Consider the following 13,439-nt stretch of genomic DNA (forward strand, 5'->3'; position numbering starts at 1 on the left):
GATTCAGGTCATGTCTTCCATAGGGGTTGTATGGATTTCAACTGCAATAGCGCATTCTTAGGCACAGCATAGTGGTAGGTAAGCAAATCAATTGAAAATAGAATGGTCTGAATTTGATTTGAATAGATACGATTTTAAAATATATTCAATTTCATTGTGTATTCATATTTGGATAGATTGAGTTGCATAAATTACAATATGTACATTATTATCATCAATATATTATGCAGCATAAAATCATTACTATGCTTCAGATTAAAAAAGAACATTATGGCAATATTTCCATGTCTGTACAAATGATTATAGATTGTGAATGACAGATTTTCCTCTGGAACTTTCACGAAGACATTGCCAAAATGGTTTCATATTTAATTTCACTCATCAGGATGCATCTTTCACAAAACTGGGCTACATCACAAGCAAATTTACAACAGATACATATTAAAAACTGGGTTTGGATTGATGCTTGTTGATTGATTGACATTGCAGGAATTTATGTGTCTATCCCCATGGTTACTGTACTACTGCCTATCTAATAGACCTCTTGATTGGTTAATTACATGATATAATCATCTTAGTAACCAATCAAAATAGAGCTTTAAGATCTTTAAGCACTTAGCACTACTAACTATTTTTACCACCTCTCTGATTGGCTCAATACATGATACAGCCCTCTTTGTAACCAATCAAAATAGTCCTTACTTGGCTGACAATCTGGCCTGTAGTGCCCATGGGGTTAACGTTACCATCAGTAACCCTGTTTGTATACATAGGGGTTAGAAGTCCATCCCTAGACTAATGATGGGACTGTGTGTGTAGATAAAAACTGTGGCCTACATATGGAATTAAATTTAGGTTTCACACATAATTTCTATATACATGTCACCTGAAATAATTAGGAAACCTTAACTACATTTCCTGTATAAGGAGTTCCCTATAATCTGCCGTCCTGGGTTCACCACTGACATGATTTACAGGGCATTTAGAGGGCATTACTGCTTTTTTAAAACACAAAAGAAAATAATGAGAACTTGTGGGAACTGTTGCCAACATTTTGGAAATTTTACTCATCTTCCTAGGGAAAAATACCTTCTTACATTTAAAAAAACACACATAAATATGTAATTATGTTAAACATTTCAGCAGGAGTATTACAATTGATATGTATGAGGGTACAGTAAGCAATTCCGAGTACATTCCTTTTATATAACATATACACAGACCAGAGAATTTGATTCTCTCTTCAGCAAATCAAAATGGGCTATTCCAGTTGAAATCCATATGGTAGACAAGACCTATCTTCCATACATAGTGTGAATTTTAAATAGAATTATCTGAATGATGACTCCATTTGAAATCTACACCACCTGTATGGGAGATTAAGGTCATGTCTTCCATTGAGGGTGTATGGATTTCAACTGCAATAGCCAGATGTGTTAACTAGAATTCCAACATTTTCATATATTTGGTGACAGCTTATTTACACTTAATTACAGTAAAATGCAATTTGCCAAAATAGTGAGCAATTTGTATACATTTCAAGTTTAAAACTAGTCCTATATTATTATGATCATTATGAAAATACAAGTCACAGAGATTTTTGGTTGTACGTCAGCACATAGCTTCTATATATGCACGGCTGTAATTATGTGGCTATTTCAGGAACTTGCTAACATGTGTTATTTATTTGAAGCCATAATATACTTATAATTTTTTAATAAATTTCATTTTTGTTTTTCAAACCCCAATTGTTGTTGGGGTTTTCCTTCATTTTACCTCATTATTTTCACCTAAAAATGAACAGAAAAACCTCCTGACAGTTATTTCAATTTTGTGATTCCAAAATTTACACAAAAAAACTACAAGAATCATAAATTATGGCTTCAAGTACAATAATTAACCCTTCTGCTAATATGACTGGTTTGACGTTCTGGGGTTTGCTAATAATGCACTACTTTCACTTTGGTATCATACTTTTTAAACCTGCAGTTATTATCCTGATTATTGTGAATGAACACAGCTGCTACTGATGTAAAATAAATTCATTCAATGCATCACATACTATTGTGTATGTTTCTATTCCATACAGTGACTTTGCCATCATTACACCAATGTAAACTGTTACACTTCTTCAATAATTTGTCTGTGACATTGATCCCTATCTAAATTGATTACTTACAATGACATCAAAAAATAGGAATGACAGTCCCAGATAGGTCCTCCAAATATATGTGTGGTAAACACCACACATAGTAATATTAATTTTTTTTTTTCATTTTCAGCCTCTTACAAGTTAACCTCAAATGACCTTTGACCTCAGTGTGTGACCTTGAACAACACCATTTATACATGAACGTTCCCATAGTGCAGCTATGGCCTAAGTTTGGTTGCAATATCATTTGAATTATTTATATGAGACCAAATTTGAAAGAGCCTTACATAATTGTTAACAATGGACATCTACATGATGCCATAAGGTCTTTTCCTTTGGACGACCCAATAAGAAAAATACATTTCGGACTTGTTGAATTTTGTGATTTCTCAGAAACCATATTTCATTACATGCATACAACAGTATGTGAAGTGACATTGTCGAGTTCAGATGTATGAGCCGATAAATACCATTTTCAAAACTATTTGAGTTAAGACCAATAACATGTGCCCTATAATGCTAGCTTCAAATTTACACCCTGCTTGTGAAAATACAAGTATGATCAAAAGTAGCACATAGGTTTTTCAGCAGTTATAATATCTAAAATTGAGAAAAATTGATATGTTATTTTTTTATTATCTGAACTTGATTCTGAACACTGCAGTTAACAACAGGTAATTTGTTAGTTACAGACTGTAACAGGTAGGTATAGATAAATGAAGACATTTGACAGAATTGCACTAATTTCAGTAGACTGATTACAAGGTGTCTCTATAGAAAGTTATACAGGGTACAAATCATGAAATACTATATTGCTACAAATACATAAAGCTGTGATGAGGCTAATGAATCACAATTGGCAGTGAAAAGAACAGACTACAGTATGTCCACCTTGAAGTACTAAGTAAAGTACGCAGTAAATTAGTTTCAGCGCGCCGTAATGTCAAAAGGAATTAACGCGCTGCTAAGCTGCACACGAATGCATGACCGTCTTTATACACGATGCATGATACGCTAATGAGCGAACCTTACTTCGTACTTTAAAGTGGACAAAACTTTATATCTACATAAGTAATGGTCACACAATCTAATCCAATCAAGCTAAATTGAGTTTTCATCACAATATCAATGCTCTGCAATGATGAAATCATGTGATTGTGAAGTTATGATAATTAATAATTATAATTCTTACCTATTCTATCGGTTCTATTATTTTGTTTATTTTTCAAGTTTCCGACATTAGCCCCAAGTAGATCAGATGTGATTTACAGCTAAATTTGAAAACCATGAGGACAAACATACTCTCCTCAGATGTAAGCCAATGCTGCCAGAGTCCTAAACATCCAATATTTCTGGAAACCACTTTATTTCTGTACAAGGAACTTTATTCCGAATAAATCCAATATTAAGAATTTCCTTAAATCTGGCATCTGTGTAGTGTACAGGGAACTGGCTTACACTCATTCAACTAGCTGCAGACAAATGGCTGATGTTTACTCCACCACATCATCATCAAGACTGATTAATATTTGGCTGTAGATTTTGTAAACCTGAGATAAATAATTTCTATTATTCAATTTGACTGTGACATAACTTCTGATTGGCTATGCAAGAATACCAAGAGCAAAAGAGTGGATGGAGTGTTTTCTATTTCTTCCAGCTATACTATCATGGACAAAAAACATCACAGCATTGTATGAGAAAGTGATAGAGGAGTTAACATCAGACTTAACACTACACATAACATAGAATTCAAACTATAACAGGTGTCGCTGTCCCAGGCAGGATTGGGTTATATAGTATTTGGCTTGCTGTAGGTAGATTGAGTTGATTCTTCTCACATCCTTTTGGATCAAGTCTTCATCTTGGTACCAATGATACCTGTAGGTCACATGGTCCAGCTTTCTTGATATGTTCATGATGACTGACTTCTACTCAAAGTTGCTACCACTTTGATCTACAGGATGAAAATTATATACAAAAAGAAAAGATTTATTAAAACATGCAATCAAGTAAAACACATCATGAAGTAATAGATAACTTTGGAGTGACTATATGAGAAAGCTTTAATGGAAATAACATCACATGGTATGGGTTTAAAAAGTACAATGATTTTCTAATCATGTTCAAGAGTGCATGCAATATGGATGCAACAACATGCATCAGAGGCTTTCTGTACATGAATGAACACATTTTGATTGGTTGTTTTTTTATAGTCAGCCAGGCAATTTTGTGATAATGTGACAGTGATACAATCAAGTCATGAATATTTTGTCAATCAAACTTAACTTTCATTTTGGCATATTCGCATACATGCTTATACAATAGATGACTTGTGGCTCTTTCATAACCTAAGCAAACTGGTGACATGCTCAAATAGATAGTGAGGAATATGTCACAGGTTGTCTTGGATTACAGTACTCAATGTCAGATGAACAATTCTAATAGCCAGACATACACATTCGACACTTAAGAATGATCAGAAGATTGAACGTACATTTTGTTTCACCTCAAGTTTGGTAGTCATGTCAATGCTGTTATGCAGTTGCATTGCTCATGTACATGTATACGCACTGCAGGATTAAGTTAACATGAGATTCAATGCCACAACCAGCAAAATACACCAGTTATTACACACGCTATTACTAAACTCAAGGTAAAACAAAATATAGTATCCAATGACAATGAAAAATACAATTAAAGAAATGAATGCTAAGTTATATAAAAATGGATACATAAACAAGAAAAACAATGTTTTTCCAACAGAAGTATTGGGAACATGTCTGGTATATAACATAACGAAAGCAAGCTGTTTAAAACAGAATAAATTACACAGTCCATTGTAAAGAACGGTTTGATTTATAAAAACAGCAATAAAAGTTAATATTATGCACATAAGAAACCAATACTTTGCACAAATATAGCGTAAGAATTTAATTTGAAATGCTGATCATTATTCATGCATTAGCAAAAGGTTTTGATATTGCAGGTTCCATAAGTACCAAGAATGAAAAAGAAATAAAAGCTACCTATTTATTAGACAGAAAATTAGTGATCTGTGGGTTTAAATCCATAGTATTATATTCATTCAATATCAATTTTTTGCTTGTGTCAATCCCACATGACTCGGGTACCCACATAAATACTGTACTGTACAATCTCCAAACATACTCCTTGCACTCTACCCATTTAAAGTGCCCTACCCAATTATTTAATGAGGATACCGAGTCATAAAGTCTCTTCTAATTCTACAAATAAGTGGGCATCACTTGATTTGCCTGATAACAAAATGACTGTAAGCAGTTCCACAAACACTCACAATTTTCATCATGCAAATTTAAGCTTACTCGCTTAGAACAAAGCCCTATTTTAAAGTACTTGTGGCTCAAATGATAATGTATAAGAAATTGCTATTGGGGCCTACCAGTAAGTGGTGTTCATACAGAGTACTTGAGTGATAATGAAAGTGATTAAAAGTTCCATTTTCAAAGCATCATCATCTTCTGAAGACATTTAGTGGACCAGGCGAAAATGTTTCAGGTGAGCGCAAAATTGTGCAGTGTTGTTTGTAATATACATGCAACGTGTGCTCGGGTATGATGAAGGAATTCAGGCAGAACAGATACCCATACTTCCACATTTCGCAATAGAAAATCTTGTGGTCGCCTGCTCCACAGCTGAAGGATGTTGATGATGATGATGATGCTTGTTAAAACTATATCAAAGAAGTTCTAATTTTCAGCCTCTTATAATGCAGTGTATTATTTATAATGATGTTGATAACATGTGTTATGTCTATGATGAGCCAAACTTTCAAAATTTCAACTTCAGCTAGTTTTGTAGTTCTTCACACGTGGATCAGGAACCACAGCATACTGAAATGATATATGTGAAATGCAGTGCATTACAGAACACAAACAAAATGTATGCTCTTTAACATAAGTTTGCTGGACACATGAGGTAATAATCCATCAGGAGTACACTATTTTGAGCCACACACAAACATGGCCGAGTCTGTGTAGTCACATGACACATGTCTCATTCAAGTAACATGCCGAGGGTTGAGAACCAGAAAGACTTAACTAATTTTCATTGCCAGTAAGGCTTTCTGGTTCTCTACCCTCAAAGGTACCTTTTGACGACATTACAAAAATGTATACAGATATAAGAAAATGCTTGCCAAGAAAGAATGAAGTAATGAATGTCTTCTAATTATAGTAATTTCAAATTAGGAAGTTGGACATCATGATTGTATATCAAAGGACAGTTAAAGCTTCACTTGCAGGACTCATGTTTAGTATTTCCTTAACTAGCCCGCCGTCCCTGATTAGAGAAGCTGTTGCAGCGTACAACTTGTTTGCAAGCATTTCTTTCAGCCTAGATATATTTGTACACTAATAATCATTCATGTTCTGTTTAAAGAATGGACTACTCCAGCTGAAAGCTATATACCCCTGTGGAGGATTAACTTTAATCTTCCAAACAGGAAGTCTAGATTTCAAATGGAATCACCCATTCAGGTAACCTCATCTGAAAGTCATACTCCCTATGTGGAAGATTCCATACAGGGTGTATGGATTTCACCAGGAATAGGCCAATTACTAACAGGCATGAGCAAAAGCCAAACGTACCATTATGCTAGTAATGCTACTAGGCCAAAACAACAAAACAAGTTTGTTTCCTGTAGCGTGCATTATGTTTTTGACGGCCTATTTTGCACATTAGAAATGTTTTCACATACAAAGAAAAAACAAACAAACAAAAAAAAAACCCAGAAAAATCACAAGAAATAATACAAAACACTACTGGAGTAAATATTTACACATTACACAACAAACAAGCGTTTTGTCGCATTTTGCATTTGACCGGCTACAGGAAACAAACATTTTTTTGCCTTATAAATAGAGTTTATGTTATGAACTACTTTACAAGTATTGTAGAGGCTACAGAACTATTTTATCTTTGTTATCAGATGAGGTGTTCTTTGCAGACGATAGCTATGAACTATGTGAATAAATTGCTGCTATGATGAGTGGAAATGGCCGGCTAAATATTTTAGCAGCAAGCTTTAATGTTATGTAGTTGAATGGTTTATAAAACAAACCCAATTTTGTATCCATGTCAAAATCTATTAGGCCTGAAGTATCAGTCTCTGATGCAGGTTGCTGGCTTTCAGGGTTATTCACTGTGAAACTGAATTCAGGAAGTCCAAAGTCTGTGGAAGAGGTTAGACTATGCTCTTGGTGAACGGTGGTTGATGTACTCCATTGACCCTTTGTAAGAAGGTAGCAAATGTAAGCATTATTGGTGGCAAATTTCTCAAATACTCAATTTTGTTTATCTTTTTACATATTTGCAAGAAGAGGAGTATAGCAGCACATTTATGATATTGGACTATCCATCATTATTTGCAAATTTACTTGTACAGTATTTTAAAGTTTATCAATAAAGTTATCTTTTAGAATCTGTTTTCTTGCAGCATGGAGCTTCTTTGTTCGGCATCGTGTTATGAGGTGTATACTTTTGATGATACAGGGAATTATATGGACCTGGTTAGAAAGCAAACTTGCTTTCCACTAAAAATAGTATATCACCAGCCTGCTACGCTACGCTAATTGCCTAAGTCATTTTTTGTAATTTTGAGAACAAAGTACAAAATATGGTTCAAGCGTGCATTTAAACATATTTATTCACCAATCTGTGCACAAGTACAAATGATAATGATACAAATGAAAGGAAATAATTTGAAATAATTAGGGTGATTACGTAACTGATGCATGCTTGAACCGCATTTTGTTTTTTGTTCTCAAAATTACAAGAAATGACTTGGGCAATTAGCGTAGCAGGCTGACAATATAATGAATTCATGTAGTACAACTAGTCTGAAGTACATAAAATGGATATTTAACTATGTGTAGGGCTCTTCTAAATCTCCCTGTAATATCATTTCCTAAAAATGACTGAATTCAATATCCTAACTGACCTGCCCCTCATCTCCTTTATTGAAATCCCCTCCTCCTGCCATGGTCATGTCTTGTTGCCATGCCAATCCACCTCCACCATCTGAAGAAACACTCATGGTCTGCTCAACATGAGTATCACCACCAAGTAAATCGGGAATAAGAAAGCCATCGCCAGATGAACTCTGACCTGTGCTCATAGGATTGGTATCACCCATTAGGTCTGGGATAAGAGGGGTATTTCCAGATGAGCTAAAAGCAGACAGCTGTGGAGAGGTTGGCTGAAGCATTGGTGCTTGGAAGTTGCTACTGGTGTCTTTGTCTTCAGCTGGAGTAGAGAAGAAGTCAAATAGTTCTTGGCTACCTGATGGTTGAACTTCTTTTGGTGGTCCAGACAACATCAAATCAATTATACGCTCTTGTTTGGCACTAGATGAACTGACGTTTTTAACAACTGTAACCGTGCGATGTGATTCCATCTGTTCCATCAAGTCATGACTTTTGGTTATTGTCTCTTTGGTGTTACCAGATTGTGCAAGAAGCTGTGAAAGCTCAACACCTATGGCTGGTGATCCGGTACCTTCCTGTACGACAGAGTAATCATCACCTTTCTTATACAGTTGCACCCCTTCAGTGGAGTGCTGCACATGTCGGACATGTTTCACTTCTGTATGCTTCACTTTCTTGCTGGATACACTGATGGATAGACCACCTTTCTTACTCTTCTGATTGATCTGGAGTACACTCTGCTGCTGTGCACCTGTTACATTTTTGCTTTGAGTGAACAAGTTATCTGATTCTTTCAGCATTGTGTCGTGAAGTGAAGCTAGGTTTTGAGTGGAGCTGGTATCAGGAGGGAGGTCATGGTGAAGAATAACATTGCCTGTTTTGTGATGATGAAAACAATTCTTGAAACAAATTCATCAGGGTCATTCATAGTTTGTAAAGGTATAAGGGAACTTTTTTTAGATCCAATGAACTTAACTCAATCCGAAATATTTCAATTACTATACAGTCTCAGGAATCTTGAGCACTCACCATCAATAAGGATGAAGGGGGCATACAAGCTCCCAAGATTTATGACCAACTCATAAATAAACAGCAACCAGGAAGTTTGGCTACATCCTTAAGAGCTGACAGTATTATAACATTTCAACAAGTATACAGAAACACCAGAGTGATCAGGATTCAAGATAGGAATTAAAATATTTCTGAGTGAGATTCAATTTATTGGATCTAAATAAAGAACCTTTATGCCTTTACATTCCTTTAGTACTAATATAAAGATACCTTTAAAATAAATTAATAACATAAAAGATGCAAAATATTACTGCTTCAGATAATACAAGAGTATGCAAAGTGATATGTACACTAAGTGACCCTACAGACTTTTTATTTGACGTAAAATATTCGATGTAACATAATTATCTACATTATTTAATCTATTCCCATTCTATTTCCAGTAATGTTTTTAAACTTACAAGTTCTAACGAATGTTTGTTGATGTAAAATTGATAATATATTTCTACCAGATATTCTGCTTAACATCTTATCGATTTTACGTCATCAAACATTGGTTACAACTTAAACATTACTGTAAATAGAATGGGAATAGATTAAATAACGTAGACATGTTACATCAAATATTCTACGTCGAATACTCAGAGTCTGTAGCGGCCCTTACCCTCAACTAACTTTAATCAATATAGCTTAAGGTCAAGGTTGCATGTAATAAAAGATTTAGATAAAGTGTAATGCATTGTACACTACTACGGAGTAAAATGTTAATGTTCAAGGTATCGTGTCACAACAGGCTACAAGGGCTGGTGCATCAGAAACAAATGAACTTGCATAAATCACAACTCAGTTACAGTATAAAACAAATTCAAATATATGGGTCAACAGTCACATACTAGTGGATATTGGAAATCTTGTTGCAAAGATATTTATGCAGAACAGAAGATGATGAATTGGCAAAGGATTTGTAAAGAAATTCTTCACAATTACACAGGCATATCAAATTGTGATTTATTGTGATCTTGTATATTAAGGATTGAGTTTCATGCTTGTGAGGATAGGGCTATCACAGTTGAAATCCATATGACATTAATCTCACACACAGTAAGTGTGAATTTCAAATGGAGTCTTAAGCTTTTACACAGGGAGTGGGAATTTCAAATGGGGACTTCATTTGGGGGTGTATGGATTTTCAACTGAATAGCCCATAAGGGATGGTGTCATCAAATTTCCTGTAAGTAGTGACTCATTGTTTTATGGGCACCATGCCAACAATGTTGACTCTCATTTCAAAAAGTACTCAAACAACTTTTGCACTTGCTTGTGTTTTAAACTCATTCCTTAATACACTTTTCCAAGAAAATACTTACCAAGAACACCAACACTTCTACCTTTTAAAAATCTTTAACTCAATGACAAGCACCACTACAAACTTGATAGAAAATAATGACACATATATGATTCATACATGGCAGCTTTATGATCACAACACGGCAGCCATTTTGATTTTCACCAGCATATAGCAAACACCAAAAGATGTAAGATGATAATTACTAAAGCTAATATGAATGAACAAATTACCTGACATAGAGAGGAAATCTTGCTGTGGTGTTGATGGAGTCACATCACCATCACTTATATCATCATCCAATACACTTGACTCAGGTGTTTGGTCAACAAATGTTTGCTCATCTATGTCATCACTACCTACGGAGTCATCGGTTAGAGTTTTGAATGATCCGTCCGTACTAAACTGGAGAGAGTCATTCCTACTTGACGCTGGTGAGCTGAAACTGTAGAATGAAGGATCGTCACTTTGCGCCGTTACCATGGTATTGTAGGATGAGGAGTCTCCATCATCTTGCTTTGTTTGGAAACTTGTTGCTGATATAAAACTCAACGAGGAATCATCATCTGAATTTGGAGCATCTAGAGGCAAGTCATCATCAGTCCTTTCAGAGGGAGTACTTGTACGAGGGTCATCACTTTCTTCATCTAAAGGGGTGTCCGTGAAAACTCTAGGGTTAGTGGCAGCTGGTGAATCAAAATCAAATATTGATTCTTCGGGTATGTTTGAAGGAGTTTTATCACCATCATCCTCATCAACTGCATCATCCTGAACACTGTCCTCCTTTACATCATCATCACTGCTATGTGTGTCTATAGTACCATGGGATGGAATTACTTCTTCTATGTCTTCAGTATGGGTAGGAGTACTTTCTTGATCTTCCCCAAAAGAAGCAAAAGTATCCATAGCACTAGGGGCAGCAGCTTGAAAGTCACTGGATTCAGTATCCACAGCACTGGGGGCAGCAGCTTGAAAGTCACTGGATTCAGTATCCACAGCACTAGGGGCAGCAACTTGAACTTCACTGGATTCAGTATCCACAGCGCTGGGGGCAGTAGCTTGAATGTCACTGGATTCAGTATTCACAGCACTGGGTGCAGCAGCATGAACTTCACTGGATTCAGTAAGAGTAACCTCTTCTTCAAACACAATGTTATCATCATCTAGAAAACAAGGATTTTAAAGGATATCTCAATCATGCATACATGCAATTAGAATGAATACTAATAACACACCTTTGAACACAAGTCTGTTCATATGTTTGCTATGTTTGGTTTTAGGGTCACTGAACAATGGGACTATTCCAGCAGTTGAAATCCATACATCCCCTATGGAAGATAGTACCTCAATCTACTACACAGGGAGTGTGAATTTCAAATGGAGTTACCTAGATGGGTGAATCTATTTGAAATCTACACCCCCTGTGTGGGAGATTAAGATCCTGTCTTCCATAGGGGGTATATGGATTTCAACTGGAATAGCCAATTTGGAGCTTATGTAACAGGTACATGAAGTAATGTTTTTGACTGAAATAAACTCAACTTCTTCCTTGACATTTAAAACAAGTTTTTTACACACAGTCCTGTCAAGTCTGTTAGATAGTGTGTGTATTAGGCTATCCCTGCAGAAGATATAAGGTCAATCTTCCACAGAGGGGGTATCCATGAGCATTTTAAATGTTGGCGTGTGTGTATGTGAGTGTTAGGTAACACTGGCAAACAAGGACACTCATATGAGAAATCTGTGTAATGGGCTGTTTCAGTTGAAATCCATACACCCCCTATGGAAGACATGACCTTAATATCACACAAAGGGGGTGTAGATTTTAAATGGAGTCACCTATTCAGGTAACCCAATTTGTAAGTCACACTCCTTATGTGGAAGATGAAGGTATGTCTTCCATAGAGGGTGTATGGATTTAATCTGGAATAGCCCAGTAATGGAAACATGGCAACTGTGGACATCCGCAGTTCCTGGAGTGATGACCGCAGATGGTCAGTCCTCTCTTGGACAATGAAAACTTGTGATTGAGTAAATAGTAAGGTGAATGAAACTCAAACATGTGTATCCACAGTTGCATAGTGACAACGCTTAAAGTGGTATTATCAATGTCCATGTTTGCTGGTGTTGATGCTAGAGGTGTGGGGAATGTGTATTTCTTTGAATAGACTTGCTTCAAAATTACAGAAATAGAGTATGTTATTAGTTGACTTCAGTTTCCCCCACCACAAAGAGTTAGAAACAATTATAAAAATTTAGAAAAAGTAACAAGTTTCCATCCATTATTGTATAAACTCACCCATTGCCGGTTCACTAGTAGGACTGGAGATTAAAACTTGTGGTATATTAGTTTGTGCTGGTACAGGTACAGGAAATGATGTGCTATCAGTGAAACTGCCAAAAGCATCTTGATCCGATGGTTGTACAAATGGATCAAAATCCAAATCATCTGTGACGTTTGTATTGGAGACAACAGGGGGCGCTGATTCAGTGGCTTCTGCCACAGTTGGCTGAATCACAAAGTCTAATTCTCTGTTAACTTGTGGTATTTCAGAGTCTACTTCTGATTTCAAAACATCACCAAGAGGTGTCGTTTGGAAATCATCTCCAGCATCCATGACGGGTTCAATGTCTACATTTGCATTCATATTCATGTTAGGGCTAGGGTCCGTATCAACATGGGGTGGTGATGATACAAAGCCGTTGGCAATTCCCGATGTGAAACCATCAGTGGGGGGAGTGTCTTCTTTCGTTTCAAAGAATTGTGAATCATCTTTGCTTGATTCTGATGATTCTTGCATAGCGGACGGTTTGAGTGATTCCCATCTGCTCTGGAAGTCATCCATATCGATCACGATCTCTGTTGGTTCAGTAGATGCATCAGTAACTCATGGATTTCTTTCATTGTAGGTCTCATATCAGATTCTAACCAACAGAACATCATGATTTCAAACCTATTGGA

General features: G+C 35.9%; 1 protein-coding gene across 1 annotated transcript in view; it reads right to left on the reverse strand.

Moving 5' to 3' along the window:
• Positions 1-492: 492 nt before the first annotated feature.
• The window catches only part of LOC140160720 (uncharacterized), a 42,882-nt gene continuing 29,935 nt past the window's right edge, over positions 493-13,439 (reverse strand). The window contains 6 exon segments of the mRNA XM_072184019.1: positions 493-4,109; positions 7,257-7,425; positions 8,136-8,995; positions 10,711-11,640; positions 12,777-13,329; positions 13,332-13,431. Of these exon segments, the coding sequence (XP_072040120.1) occupies positions 4,084-4,109; positions 7,257-7,425; positions 8,136-8,995; positions 10,711-11,640; positions 12,777-13,329; positions 13,332-13,431 (2,638 nt within the window). The 3' untranslated portion in view covers positions 493-4,083.

Source organism: Amphiura filiformis, chromosome 1 (genome assembly GCF_039555335.1).
Source record: "Amphiura filiformis chromosome 1, Afil_fr2py, whole genome shotgun sequence".
In the NCBI taxonomy this organism is placed as follows: domain Eukaryota; kingdom Metazoa; phylum Echinodermata; class Ophiuroidea; order Amphilepidida; family Amphiuridae; genus Amphiura; species Amphiura filiformis.